General features: G+C 37.5%; 1 protein-coding gene across 1 annotated transcript in view; it reads right to left on the bottom strand.

Moving 5' to 3' along the window:
* LOC121387745 overlaps positions 1–16,136 on the bottom strand; it is a 71,656-nt gene that overhangs the window by 15,055 nt on the left and 40,465 nt on the right. Inside the window, exons 22-28 of the mRNA XM_041518946.1 lie at positions 15,778–15,872; positions 14,743–14,841; positions 11,816–11,883; positions 8,916–9,132; positions 6,574–6,741; positions 5,381–5,424; positions 2,295–2,385 (exon numbers count right to left, since the gene is read on the bottom strand). Of these exons, the coding sequence (XP_041374880.1) occupies positions 2,295–2,385; positions 5,381–5,424; positions 6,574–6,741; positions 8,916–9,132; positions 11,816–11,883; positions 14,743–14,841; positions 15,778–15,872 (782 nt within the window). The remainder of the gene's footprint in view (positions 1–2,294; positions 2,386–5,380; positions 5,425–6,573; positions 6,742–8,915; positions 9,133–11,815; positions 11,884–14,742; positions 14,842–15,777; positions 15,873–16,136) is intronic.

Consider the following 16,136-nt stretch of genomic DNA (forward strand, 5'->3'; position numbering starts at 1 on the left):
GCACTGGCTGGAATGAGAAATAGCCCAATGGGCCCACCTAGTTTTTAAACACTAAGGCATGTTTTTCATTATTAGAGCTGTTTATGATCACTGTAATCAAACATTTCTAATATTTTATTATTTAGATTACCCATTTCCGTACAACTGAAGTGTTCCTGGTCATCCTTGTGTTTATAATACCACAAAATGCATTTTTCATATTTTTAAAAACACATGAGCATCTGAGAAGTAATGATTATGGAGTCGCGTTTTAGTCTATTTTTAAGGGTATTTCAACGTCACAGACTCTTGTTTCACTCTGTTGTCTCCAAATTTGTTACCGGTTTGTAAATTAACCAAACTTAGTGTCCATCGTTACGGATTGAAACTAAGGTCTACATGAAGGTGAAAAATATGCCTTAGTGTTTACAAACTAAGGTCTGTCCCTTCAACACTACCCCAACACAATGTGTTTGTTTTTTTGTTAACAACACAACTAGAGCACACTGGCCACTGGACATCAAACATTTGGTAATTATGACACATAGTCTTCAGTTAGTCTGTTTTGTTTAACAACACCACTAGAGCACATTGGTTCATTAATGATCGGCTATTGGATGTCAAACATTTGGTAACAAGGACACACAACCTTCAGAGAAAACCTGCTACATTTTTCCATTAGCAGCTAGAGATCTTTCCCACCGGACAGCACATACCACGACCTTTGATATAGCAGTCAGTAGGTATTAGGAAAGGAGTATCTGATTAACAACACCTCAATACATTTTGAAACTTTAAACCAAAGCTATTTGGTGTCTATGGATCAGGGAAACTTGACAAAAAATGTTACTAAAACTCTTAATTACATAGCGTACTCCTACCGATTAGAATATATATAGATTACTATATGAGCTTGTGTGTCGTACTGATTTTACGAAACCAGTGTCAGGATTTTTGTATTGCTAGAGCGAGAGCGAGGGTAATACCTGAATCCTAACACAAGTTTCGTTAAATCAGTACGACTCACACGCGAGTGTAATAATTTCTTTATTATCCATATTATTATTGTTGTTTTCTTTATGAATAGCATGACACAACTCAAAATGTTTCAGCCACAACTTGAAGGAGATGACGGAATGACGTCTGAGCTAGGACTGGAGAAGCAAAAGAAAGAAAGAAATGTTTTATTTAACGACGCACTCAACACATTTTATTTACAGTTACATGTATATGGCGTCAGACATATGGTTAAGGACCACACAGATTTTGAGAGGAAACCCGCTGTCGCCACTACATGAGCTACACTTTCCGATTAGCAGCAAGGGATCTTTTATTTGTGCTTCCCACAGGCAGGATAGCACAAACCATGGCCTTTGTTGAACCAGTTATGGATCACTGGTCGGTGCAAGTGGTTTACACCTACCCATTGAGCCTTGCGGAGCACTCACTCAGGGTTTGGAGTCGGTATCTGGATTAAAAATCCCATGCCTCGACTGGGATCTGAACCCAGTACCTACCAGCTTGTAGACCGATGGCCTAACCATGACGCCACTAAGGCCGGTCGACTGGAGAAGCAATGTTATGTTATGACGTTGCTTCCCAAAATTACATCATTACACTTGTTATTACACGTGTGCTTCGTATGATTATTAACTCAGTTATGTTGAACCATATGGATAATAAATGACCTTTCCTATATAGCACAGCATATACCAATTGGCTTATTTTAAATAATGGCTAATAGACATTTAAAGGGTTATTTTGACCCATAGGGGAGGAATTTAGCTCAGTCGGTTGAGTGGTCGCAGGATCGAACCACCTCTGTGGATCCATTCAACTGATTAAGTTTTTTCTCGTTCTAACCAGTGCACCACAACTGATCAAAGGCCGTGGTATGTGCTTTTCTGTCTGTGGGAAAGTGCTTATAAAAGATCCGTTGCTACATTAGGAAAAATGTAGAAGCTTTCCTCCGATGACTACGAGTCAGAATTACCAAATGTTTGACATTCAATAGCCAGTAATTCATTAATCAATGTGCTCTAGTGGTGTTGTTAAACAAAACAAAACTTATTTTAACCCATATTCAGAGGAAACCTGCTGCTGCCATATAGACTATTCCTAACCCCAAAAAACCAGAGATATTTTATATGCACTTTCTCAGACACAACTGTACATCCCACGTTTTTTTATATTCCCATTTGGTTGGGATGGACCCCCCACCACAACAGGCAAGCCCTCTACCACTGAGCATGGATCAGTCAAGTCAGTCAAACATTTCAGTTATTTTTTACATAACCCCGGTGACCATCCCGTACCTGTCTGATAAAGATGGCCGCGTCTGGGTGGACCGGAAGATTCTGCTGTAACTGCTTCATCTCCTTCATCAATGTTTTAACTTTGGAAGACCTGTAAGACAAAATAAAACAACTAGAAATGTAGTCAAAGAACATGAGGGGGAAGGACGTAGCCCAGTGGTAAAGCGCTCGCTCGATGCGCGGTCGAGTCTAGGATCGATTGCTGTTGGTGAACTCATTGGGCTATTTCTTATTCCAGCCAATGCACCACGACTGGTATATCAAAGGCTGTGGCATGTACTACCCTGTCTGTGGCATGGTGCATATAAAAGACCCCTTGATGCTAACTGAAAAGAGTAGCCCATGAAGTGGCGACAGCGGGTTTCCTTTCTCAAGATCTATGTGGTCCTTAACCATATATCTGACGACATATAACCGTATGTGTTGAGTGCATCATTAAATAAAACATTTCCTTCCTTCAAAGAACATGACAACACTTGCATAATGAACTGATGGTCTATAGTCCGTCCCATCCTTTTATAAAAATGTTTTTTGTAAATAATTTGTTTGGTTTGACGTAAGGAAACAATTAAAAGTGTTTTGGAAATAACAAAACAAGACAACTTTTGTGTACAATAGTAAAACAAAACTACGCTTACAGCGTTATGGCCACCACTTTGGTTTATTAACTGGTGAAGTCTTGATACGAGATAACTCTATTTGATTAAATTCACTGCAGAGAAAATAGTCAGAGTTATTTCAATAAGGCAAGACTATACCATAAACCAAAATGGCATCCATAATGCTGTAAACGCCATATGACCGTAATTAAAATGTGTTGAGTGTGTCATTAAATAAAACATTCCTTCCTTCAAAACACACGAGAAGGAATCTACACATGCAAGTCATAAAACTGCTGCAACTTTTCAACCTGAATTGCAGTGCAAAATGATTTGCAGAGACAATGAAAGGTTGCTCAAGACATCTTAATGAATTAAGACGCCTAGGGGTCAATTTTAAGTATTTTTGGAGGTCAGTCGAAGAGCAACTCAGAGCTAATAATTGTCCATTCAGAGAATCAGGCTGCAATTTTATTTTTCAAAAGTTTAACAACAAATTTATTAATCATCGGCCATTGGATGTCAAACATTTGATAATTCTGACACATAGTCATCAGGAAAGGAAAGGAAATATTTTATTTAACGACACACTCAACACATTTTATTTACGGTTATATGGCGTCGGACATATGGTTAAAGACCCCACATATATTGAGAGGGGGAAACCCTCTGTCGCCACTTCATGGGCTACTCTTTTCGATTAGCAGTAAGGGATCATAGTTATCAGAGGAAACCCACTATATTTTCCCCATTAGCAACAAAGGATCTTTTATATGTACTGATCCACAGACAGGACTGCACTTACCACAGCCTTTGATATGTAAAGGGTTTAACGTAATGTGGATGAGTTATAAACCTATCATTGATTTTTTATGCTGTTGATTGTTAAATATGAATTGATGCTAAATTGGGAAAATATATTTCTTAATAAATTCATGATATTAACCTTCTGACTACTGCAGGTGAGATATCTCGCCCGACATCATGCCAGTCGACATACTGTACACTGTATACAGTGTATTCCAATTCATATTTCACGCCGTTTTGCACACGACACTCACCGGAAAGACTTGTATAACAGGAAACAGAAGACAACTCAGCTTCCTGTATCTTTAGGGTTTTGTTTTTCAACTTAAAATAGCTTGTAATTTTGAGTTGAAAAAGTGGTTTTCGGCAAGTATTTTCGCTTGACAACAATGGCGGCATGTCGCGATCATTTTTAGGGATTGATAGCTGTTTGTGAGAGCTTATTTAATAATAAATTTGATCGTTTTACCAACAACGAAAATCACCAAATATTGGGATATGAATCGTTGTTTTTTTTGTTTTTTTAATTCTGGTTAGAAAACCACTGTTATCGGGAATAGACATAAATACTGGACAGCTGGTCCCAAATTCTGGTAAGTAAACACGACTTTTTCGATTTTTTTGGCCTAATTTTAGTGAAGATAAAGTGTCTAAAATGTGATAAAACTTATAAAAACCCATGAAAACAAAACTTAACGATTCAAATATGAACTTTATATTATGTATTATAAATTATTCAAGTGAATATATGTGATAAAACTTATAAAAACCCATGAAAACAAAACTTAACGATTCAAATATGAACTTTATATTATGTATTATAAATTATTCAAGTGAATATATGTGATAAAACTTATAAAAACCCATGAAAACAAAACTTAACGATTCAAATATGAACTTTATATTATGTATTATAAATTATTCAAGTGAATATATGTGATAAAACTTATAAAAACCCATGAAAACAAAACTTAACGATTCAAATATGAACTTTATATTATGTATTATAAATTATTCAAGTGAATATATGTGATAAAACTTATAAAAACCCATGAAAACAAAACTTAACGATTCAAATATGAACTTTATATTATGTATTATAAATTATTCAAGTGAATATATGTGATAAAACTTATAAAAACCCATGAAAACAAAACTTAACGATTCAAATATGAACTTTATATTATGTATTATAAATTATTCAAGTGAATATATGTGATAAAACTTATAAAAACCCATGAAAACAAAACTTAACGATTCAAATATGAACTTTATATTATGTATTATAAATTATTCAAGTGAATATATGTGATAAAACTTATAAAAACCCATGAAAACAAAACTTAACGATTCAAATATGAACTTTATATTATGTATTATAAATTATTCAAGTGAATAAATGTGATAAAACTTATAAAAACCCATGAAAACAAAACTTAACGATTCAAATATGAACTTTATATTATGTATTATAAATTATTCAAGTGAATATATGTGATAAAACTTATAAAAACCCATGAAAACAAAACTTAACGATTCAAATATGAACTTTATATTATGTATTATAAATTATTCAAGTGAATATATGTGAGTAAAATTTATAAACTTGTACCCACTCGTGGTTGTCAAAAATTAATCCAGTAGTCTAAAGGTTAAAACAGATCAACAAAAAATACATACCTTGGGTCAAGTTCCTGGATGTTGCCATAGTAACTGTGAGCTTCCTGAAGAAAACAAAAAATAATTTAATATTTTTAAAATAAAATGTTTACGGGGTTTTTTTAATGGAGGGGGGGGGGGGTTAAAATTATTACCTTTTTTTCTTTTTTTTTAATATCTACAACAGAACTAACTACTTATGATGATTGAATGCATTTATCTTTTGAATAAAAATAATTGTTTTAAAACACATGCTCTTCCCTCATCCATAACATACAAAACATCTCAATACCCGTGATTAAAGATATATTTTAATACATTTAGCATTTTTGCCGTTTATTTGCCTTGATAAAACCGTATTAGAAAGAAGAAAAAAAACCTCTATAAGATGAATTGCCTAGAAATGACTTTTAACAAGCAAAGCAACCAAATGAATCACGCCAAAATAAGTACACTATCAGGTTGTAATAATATGTAGGAAGAATTCCCCACATAAATACAAGCAAAAAGATAAGAAAAACCAATAAATGACTCTGAATAAATCAGAACCAAATAAAAGGACGTCTTAACCAAACAACAAAGGAAAAAAGAAGGAAGTTACAGTCACGTGACCGGAACAAGAGGGAGCATACAGTAGAAGAATTTAGGCCATCCCATTGGCCTTTGGGATGTTTGAACCAGGCTACTAGCCGTAGGGATAGAAAGAAAGAAAGAAAGAAGTGTTTTATTTAACGACGCACTCAACACATTTTATTTACGGTTATATGGCGTCAGACATATGGTTAAGGACCACACAGATTTTTTTAGAGGAAACCCGCTGTCGCCACATAGGCTACTCTTTTTACGACCGGCAGCAAGGGATCTTTTATTTGTGCTTCCCACAGGCAGGATAACACAAACCATGGCCTTTGTTGAACCAGTTATGGATCACTGGTCGGTGCAAGTGGTTTACACCTACCCATTGAGCCTTGCGGAGCACTCACTCAGGGTTTGGAGTCGGTATCTGGATTAAAAATTCCATGCCTCGACTGGGATCCGAACCCAGTACCTACCAGCCTGTAGACCGATGGCCTGCCACGACACCGGTCCCGTAGGGGTAGAGTGCACTTGTTTGAGGACAGGTAATGTTGAAAAGAAAGGAAATTATTAGTAAATATTCATACATAAATGCTTAACAGAGGCTTCAAAATTGGAACATCTGCTTTTAAACGAACCAAAATATTTGCTGCACCGAGTCGGTAAGCAGTCATGGAACCTGTATATTCTGTTGCTAAGGCTTCATGATTCGTCTCCATGGCAGCCACCTTTGTCAGCCAATCAGATTCCAGCTGACTTCCACTTTGATTCTTATCGGTTGCACATTCTGATTGGAGAACTCGAAGCTATAAAAGCAAACAAATGATATAAAACCTTCATTACTAAATACATATTTACACATGAATTCTGTAGAATTAAATGTCACGCCTACAATAAACCTTTAAAGGGACATTCCCGAGTTTGCTGCATTCTAAGATGTTTCTCTTAAAGGGACATTCCCGAGTTTGCTGCATTCTAAGATGTTTCTCTTAAAGGGACATTCCCGAGTTTGCTGCATTTAAAGGGACATTCCCGAGTTTGCTGCATTGTAAGATGTTTCTCTTAAAGGGACATTCCCGAGTTTGCTGCATTGTAAGATGTTTCTCTTAAAGGGACATTCCCGAGTTTGCTGCATTGTAAGATGTTTCTCTTAATGGGACATTCCCGAGTTTGCTGCATTGTAAGATGTTTCTCTTAAAGGGACATTCCCGAGTTTGCTGCATTGTAAGATGTTTCTCTTAAAGGGACATTCCCGAGTTTGCTGCATTGTAAGATGTTTCTCTTAAAGGGACATTCCCGAGTTTGCTGCATTGTAAGATGTTTCTCTTAATGGGACATTCCCGAGTTTGCTGCATTGTAAGATGTTTCTCTTAAAGGGACATTCCCGAGTTTGCTGCATTGTAAGATGTTTCTCTTAAAGGGACATTCCTGAGTTTGCTGCATTGTAAGATGTTTCCGACTAATAAAATATTTCTACCATTAAACTTATATATTAAATATATTTCCTTGTTTAGAATATCAGTGTCTGTATATTTAATGTGTTTCTGGTCGTCTTAATATTTGTAAGAAGCCCAAACTGGATTTTGTCTTCAAATAATTTCGTATATAGGAAAAAAAATTTTTAGGAAATAAAATGAAATTTAATGTAGTACAAATATTAGAACGATCAGAAACATGTTTAATATACAGCAACTAATATTTTATGCAGAAAATGTAATTACAATCATTAAAAAGTCTGTTATTCGATAACATCTTAAAAATTGCAGCAAACTCAGGAATGTCCCTTTAAGTTATTTGATGCCACTCACAGTTGCATCCATGTGTGTTAGAAAAATAAAATTAATTTTATCAAAGAAACAAGCATACGGAGAGTACTGCTAAAGCAATTCATGTCCCCTACCAGGCTCAACACATTTTTGTATCTCCTAAATTCAAGGGCCATAACTGTGAAAAATGAGTAAATGACCATGAAACTTAAACTTGATCTGTAACAGTACATGATAAAACAACACACAAAATTTCATCTCAATACTTTGAGGCATTGCAGAAAAAAAAAAAAGTGACGAACACAAATTTTCTTATCTCCTAAGTTCAAGGGCCATAACTGTCAAAAATGGGTAAAACTTAATCTGTAACAGTACATGCATGCTAAAACTATACACAAATTGTTAGCTCAATATCTCAAGGCATTGTGAAAAAAAACACATTGGCAAAACTATAGTGGAACAGACGGATGGATAACAGACAGAGGGATAGACAGAAGGACAGACAGACAGGCCAGACAGACAGGACAGAGATGAAACTAATAGTCCACTCCAATCGGAATAAGAAATAGCCCAATGGGGATCAATCCTCGACCGACCGCGCATCAGGTGAGTACTTTACACCTGGGCTAAAATTAATTAATTATAGGCATAGGAATATTTTCCCAGGAGTATATATCTTAATTTAGAGTAAATAACACTACCTGTTTGATCAAGTCCGATAACTGCTGCACCATAATGCTACCTGTTTGATCAAGTCCGATAACTGCTGCATCATAATGCTACCTGTTTGATCAAGTCCGATAACTGCTGCACTGTAACACTACCTGTTTAATCAAGTCTGACAACTGCTGCACTATAACGCTACCTGTTTGATCAAGTCAGATAACTGCTGCACTATAACGCTATCTGATTGATCAAGTCAGATAACTGCTGAACAAGTCAGATATGCTGATTGATCAAGTCAGATAACTGCTGAACAAGTCAGATAACTGCTGCACTAAAATGCTACCTGTTTGATCAAGTCGGATAACTGCTGCACTAAAATGCTACCTGTTTGATCAAGTCAGATAACTGCTGCACTATAATGCCACCTGTTTTAACAAGTCAGATAACTGCTGCACTGTAACGCTACCTGTTTGATTAAGTCAGATAACTGCTGCACTAAAATGCTACCTGTTTGATCAAGTCAGATAACTGCTGCATTATAACGCTACCTGTTTGATCAAGTCAGATAACTGCTGCACTGTGTCGACATCGGTCAGACCTTGCGATGACAACACCGTCAAAGCCTTTTCCAGGTTTCCTATCTCAAAATCTACATCGGTCACCATGGAAAACAAGTAGCCATCTTTCCGGGATTTTTCCTGGACTGAAATTCTCAGGATGATTTCGACAATATGAGACAGCAGTTTCTTTGGACTAAAGTTGTACCTGTCCAAAAAAAAAAATCCATTAAAAGATTTATTTTATATTCATAGAAGCCCAATTCACTTTGTACCTATTATTATGATCTGAAGTCTTGTCCATGCAAACAGCCTGTTGTTAAAAAGTCTATACCTTTAGTTCAATTCACTTTGTAATTATTATTTTAATCTGAAGTCTTGTGTCTCTCTTTTTTCATTATAATAAAACAAAACGTTAAAAATACCTAACAAAATTGTTAGTTGGGTTACATTCAATAACTCAGTTGTTTATGGCCAACATGGAAACCAAAAGTGTACAATTGTATGTAAAAAGTGTATATGTATATTGTGCAAATTAAAATAATAATTATAATAATAATAATATAACTTTAAAAAAAACCCCTACTAAAATGACATAGTGAAGGGTGCGAGCACTAATTAAAAAATAAAAATTAAAAATAATTACAAAGTGCTGAAATCCAGACATTATTTACAACCGATCATGTATTATTTTATTTTTATCCCACTGCCCCCTTTCCTTTCTCTCCTTTGAATTCCATCTCATTTCTTCCCAATCTGGCAACTCCTCCTATCTTTCAACTTCTTTCGCTATCCACCTCCACATCCCAGTCCTTCTCTCTCTAACTGCTTCTCTCTTGTAGCTATCTGTGCTACACACCTGTCATACCCCATCAGCTTTTAACTGTGGGCTTAGTCTGACCACTTCAGAGAGTGTTCAGTAGTTATTTCCGGCATTATTAAGAGGCACTTGTAACTACCTACTATGCTCCCCTACTACTGGCAGTCATTAGTTAGTTAGTGCCATAGGTCAAACCAGCTTTATTAGCGGCAGAGGACGAGGATGCCAGATGGGTGCAGGGAAGTACACAGAGACTGCACCCATGGAGGAAGTTGAGACAGGTAGGCGATGATGTGGACAGCTCAGAAGACAGAGTTGGAGGAAACTGACAGAAAGGGTCGAAACAAATCGAAATTGTGGGAGAAATTGGAAAGTTTTTTATATTAAGATAATAAGAATGATAGGCAGAGGGCGATAGATGATAGAGATGAATGAATATGTGAGCCAGCTTCGACGGGATTTGAAGCACTGTCGTCATACTATACTCTTCAAAAAAAGAAACTCAAAAGTGTACAAATGGGTTATAACTCTGATTTTATGTTTCCTACCGGTTCATGCTTTGAGAATATAAGGTCAATGCATGTCCCAAACACATTCCCACGGTTACATTCGATAAAACGCAGCTACTGTACAATAAAGTTCCAAAATGTGAATATTCGCAAAAACGCAGCCACGTGCAAACCATGTCACCACTGCATGTGCGTTGTCTGCACGTGCAACATGAACACCGACAGTATAAAAGTGCAGGGTGTTCGCTTGCCTGGCCTCTGTATCTGGCCGACAGTTGACAATCCAGGACATGCCACGTCTCAGTGAACCGCAGAGAAACAATGCCATCGGCCGACTAGACGCAGGCGAATCCAGAACGGCCGTTGCCAGGGCATTCCATGTGTCCCCAAGCACCATCTCCAGACTGTGGGACCGTTACCAGCAACATGGATCAACACGTGACCTCCCTAGATCCGGTCGACCATGGGTCACTACCCCTGGGCAGGACCGCTACATCCGGGTACGCCACCTTCGGGAACGATTGAATACTGCCACCTCCACAGCCGCAGCAATACCAGGTTTGCGCAGGATATCCGACCAGACCGTACGGAACCGCCTACGTGAGGTAGGAATTCATGCCAGACGTCCAGTTCGAGGTGTCATCTTAACACCACAACACCGTCGACTCCGACTGCAGTGGTGCCAGATTCATCGACAATGGCCTCAACTGCGATGGAGACAGGTGTGGTTCAGTGACGAGTCCCGATTTCTGCTCCGACGTCATGATGGAAGATGTCGCGTGTATAGGCGTCGTGGTGAACGTTATGCGGCAAACTGCGTGCAGGAAGTGGACAGATTCGGCGGGGGTAGTGTCATGGTGTGGGCAGCCATCTCACACACTGGCAGAACTGACCTGGTCCACGTGCAGGGCAACCTGAATGCACAGGGCTACATGGACCAGATCCTCCGGCCACACATTGTTCCAGTTATGGCCAACGCCAACGCAGTGTTCCAACATGACAATGCCAGGCCTCACACAGCACGTCTCACAACGGCTTTCCTACAGAACAACAACATTAATGTCCTTCCTTGGCCATCGATATCACCGGATTTGAACCCAATTGAGCATCTATGGGACGAGTTGGACCGATGCCTCCGACAGCGACAACCACAGCCCCAGACCCTGCCCGAGCTGGCAGCAGCCTTGCAGGCCGAGTGGGCCACCATCCCCCGGGACGTCATCCGTACTCTGGTTGCTTCAATGGGCAGGCGGTGCCAGGGAGTTGTCAACACACGCGGAGGCCACACCCGGTATTGACTCCAGATGACCTTGACCTTGGTGGTGTGTCCTATCACTTACTCACAATGGACTAGAGTGAATTGTGAACAATCCTGCAACATTTGGTAATTATCGGACTCACCATTCAATAATTAAATCAATTCTCCAAATGTTACGACTCTGTGGTTTTGCGTTTCTTCTTTTGAAGAGTATAATTGAAAAAAAGAGAAAAGAAATAAAGAAAACTACAGACACATTGTTCAGACTGACGGAGGGAGAAACTGTTTATGATCTATGACTTACTTATCCATGTCTTTCACTTTGAAATCTTTGGCTTTTGTTCCACACAGACTCTCCAAGAACCCACAGATCTGTAATTAGATTTTTTTAAATATCATCACAAAACATTAAACCATTAAAGGTACACTTTCCAGCTTTATTACTAAAATACATGTTCTAGTTTTATCTTTAAAGAAATAGGTTCCAGTGTATCACTAAAGACACAGGCTGTTAACAAAAGTAAAATGTTGTGACTGAAATTTCAAGGTACAGGGCATTGCCCTGGTTGGGGGTTTAGATGGCGGATGTCAGTGCCATGATTATATCACCATTCAAAATGGTAGTGTTTTACATGACAATTGTAGTCCACTTTAAACATGTATTTCTCCCAACCCAAACCCTGTTATTTTTTTTTATTATTGAACAAAAAAATTAATTTGATGGGTCCTGCAGTGAACCTATATTAATAAAAATAGTCCTATTAGGCTGACATTTGCTGGGGTGTTCTTTCATAAGCTACAGACATTTTCTTTAAAGTTTGCATTATTACTTGATATTATTTATTTAGGCTTGACCGCCAGCTAATGGACGGCAAACCAAATATTCAAATACATTTACATCGGGTCGCCGTAGTCTTATTACAAATTCATTATGGTCGTTAAAAATTGGGGTAAAAGCCAATGTCTGATACTGCATTACGCTAACGTTGAATAGTCCTTTGTTGATCTTTGTGTCCATTTAACAATACGTAACGCAAAATCTTGCAGTTTTAATATCCCTCTCGCTCGTGTAACGTTTTGTGACCATGTCATATTTTACTTTGGGGTCTTTAGTAATACATATAAGTTAAAATAAAACGGCAATGACTGGTTGCATACTTTATTAATTAACATTACGTTGCACAATAACACCCCCCCCCCCCCCCCCCAATTACGTTTTGTCACACATCAAATAATTCCTACTCTCCTTAGTGCACGTTGAGTAGTTCTCGAAAGACCCCATTATTCAATCGTAAATAATAAAGAAGTAACATACCGCTGGTATTCCAAAATAGATTGCAGAGATATGTTGAGTAAATATAATAATGTCAGATATATTAAATTATAAAAAAAGCGATTTCGGAGGGGGGGGGGGGGTGGGTTTGGTCGAACCCATCGAACCCCCCCTATGTACGCCCATGTGTAACAGTGTTCAAACTCGCACTTGCTGTTCGTCACATGGTGTGACATCGGGTACGGCCATTACTTCAAAGGGAGTGAGTAGCACATTTAAATTAGGGGTTTTTTTTCACTTAATTTACAACTACTGTAGTAACGTTTTTTTATAGGGGGGTTTAATTACAAAAACCGTACCAAACATGATTTTATCTGGAAAAAAAAGTACGAAACATATGTACACACCTTTTTACAAAATAAGATCGTCTGCTTAAAATAGCACAGCAAATGGTAGTGCAGGATGCACAGTAAGTCAATACTTTTACTTTCTACATCCGTAAATAGCGGATTGGATAGATAGATAGATAGATAGATAACAATTTAACGTGTCCATATACCACTAGGGTTGGACGTGTTGCGATAGATCCCAAATATGTGTTAACGCAAATGGATGGATTAAAACAAAAAGTTATATTCTTCTACCAAAAATATATTATATCAGACAATGTAGGCATTAATACTAAAAACTACGATACAACAGACTGTATCAAAACAGGATACACCTAATTTGCATATCCAGGTCAGAGTTGTTCGTCACGTGTTCATAATCGATCGGAAAACCGAAACGAAACTTTTTCGATGTCATTTTTTTTTTAAATATACAATTAGCTAAATTTGTAAACATTTTTATGAGTTCCAGTGTCCATGATAAGAGCAACTTTGGGAATCTTTATTGGGAAACTGTTGGGTTGAAGGTTCTAATTGGGGAAAGGTTTGATATAAGATTTGGAATTTACGTTAGGGGAATGGGGTCGTTCACCGGCCCCAAAATGTATAGTAGTTTATACCGTGATGGGTCCCTAAAGGGGGTCAGTGGGGCAAAGAAAACGTCCGAAGCGATCGTGTTGACATTACAGAAACCGAAAACGGCCGAAGTGATTCTCATTTTAAAAAAAAACAAAAAAAAACAACCTGACTGAAAAAATAATTTCCACAATTTCTCTGACGACGGAAATCCGTCTCACGACGGACAGTTAACAGCCATGCACATGTTTAAATTCATCATAAAAAATAAATGTTTCATTTTATCATTAACAAAACGTTCCAGTTTATCATCACAGGTACACACATGTACATGTTCCAATTTATCATTAAATGTAAACATTTATCCTTAAAATGTGTGTGCTTGCTCAAGGCCTCTAGAATTTTTATAAAATCCACTAGCCATGGGATCAGTGATTTTTCAAAATTTACTAGCCATGATTAAAAATTCACTTGCCCTACTTTACTTTTAGTTTTACTAATTTTACTAAATAATAGTAATAATCAGATATGTTACCTAAAAAGGGAGATAGAGCTTACAAACACTAACATTGGGGGATTGGGGTGAGGGCAGGATATTCATATTTACAAAATAGACTTGTCTGCAACATTTAACAAACACAATTTCACTAGCCATCTTGCATGGCAATAGTAGTTATTTACTAGCCCAACACTGAATATCACTAGCCATGGGAGTGGGGTTACCATAATCTAGAAGCCCTGTCGGGCATGGTAATAGTAGTTATTTACTAGCCCAACACTGAATATCACAAGCCATGGGAGTGGGGCTACCATAATCTAGAAGCCCTGACTTGCTCCAACTTAATTCTTTGATATACCAATCATGGACCACTGGTTGGGATGGGAAAAGACCCAATCAGAGAAGTGATCCACTGCAGAGATTCGATCCTACGACCCAAGCATTTCCACTCTCTGACCCAGATCCCACCCCTAAGTAAGTGGATGAAGACTTACCACTGACGCACTGCGTTGAGCTAGAGGCTGTTCCGTAAAACAACGAGAAACCTCGTCAGCGTTTGTAAGAAGATCTATGAAACTCAAAGTCTCGTTTGCCTGCAGAAATAAACGTTAAGATAAATATATTCATTTAATAGATACAACACTAGAAAATACTATTACATGTATAAACAGATCAATTAACTGAAAGGGGACGTTTAATGACATCTCAGCACATCTTTAACATATGGTTATTTTCACACTTGGTCGAGAGGAGAGAGGAAAGGAAAGGAATGTTTGTTTAACGACACCTCAGCACATTTTAAACTACGGCTATTTTGTGTCCAACATATGGTTATTTTGACACTTGGTCGAGAGTGAGAGAGGAAAGGAAAGGAATGTTTAATGACACCTCAGCACATTTTAAACTACGGCTATTTGGTGTCTAACATATGGTTATTTTGACACTTGGTTTAGAAAGGAAAGGAATGTTTGTTTAATGACACCTCAGCACATTTTAAACTACAATTATTTGGTGTCTAACATATAGTTATTTTGACACTTGGTCGAGAGTAAGAGAGGAAAGGAAAGGAATGTTTGTTTAATGACACCTCAGCACATTTTAAACTACGGCTATTTGGTATCTAACATATGGTTATTTTGACACTTGGTCGAGAGTGAGAGAGGAAATGAAAGGAATGTCTGTTTAAAGACACCTCAGCACATTTTAAACTACGGCTATTTGGTGTCTAACATATGGTTATTTTGACACTTGGTCGAGAGTGACAGAGGAAAAGAAAGGAATGTTTGTTTAACGACACCTCAGCACATTTTAAACTACGGCTATTTGGTGTCTAACATATGGTTATTTTGACACTTGGCCGAGAGTGAGAGGAAAGGAATGGAATTTGTATTTAACGACATTTTAAACTATGGTTATTTGGGGTCATAAACTTTTGTTATTTCAACATTTGGTGGAAGTTAGAAAAGAAAGGCATTCATTTCAGAAAGCTAATTTGAAACAGTATATAAACATCTAACGCTACAGCGTACCAAGGACATAAAACCCTTTGCAACATGCTCTTCATTCTTCAAAAAGTTTTCTTTGTCCATTCTTTGTGTCGCTGACAAAGAATTCCAAACATTGTCTACAAATGGAAAAAAAGAAAGAAATGTTTTATTTACAATGCACTCAACACATTTTATTTACGGTTATAATATGGCGTCAGACATATGGTTAAGGACCACACAGATATTGAGAGAGGAATCCCGTTGTTCCCACTTCAGGGGCTACTCTTTTCGATTGGCAGCAAGGGATCTTTTATGTTAGTCCATCAGGTCAGATGGAAATTTTAGCGAGGGATCTTTTATATGCACCATCCCATAGACAGGATAGCACATACCATGGCCTC

The sequence above is a fragment of the Gigantopelta aegis genome, chromosome 13 (genome assembly GCF_016097555.1).
Source record: "Gigantopelta aegis isolate Gae_Host chromosome 13, Gae_host_genome, whole genome shotgun sequence".
Classification (NCBI taxonomy): domain Eukaryota; kingdom Metazoa; phylum Mollusca; class Gastropoda; order Neomphalida; family Peltospiridae; genus Gigantopelta; species Gigantopelta aegis.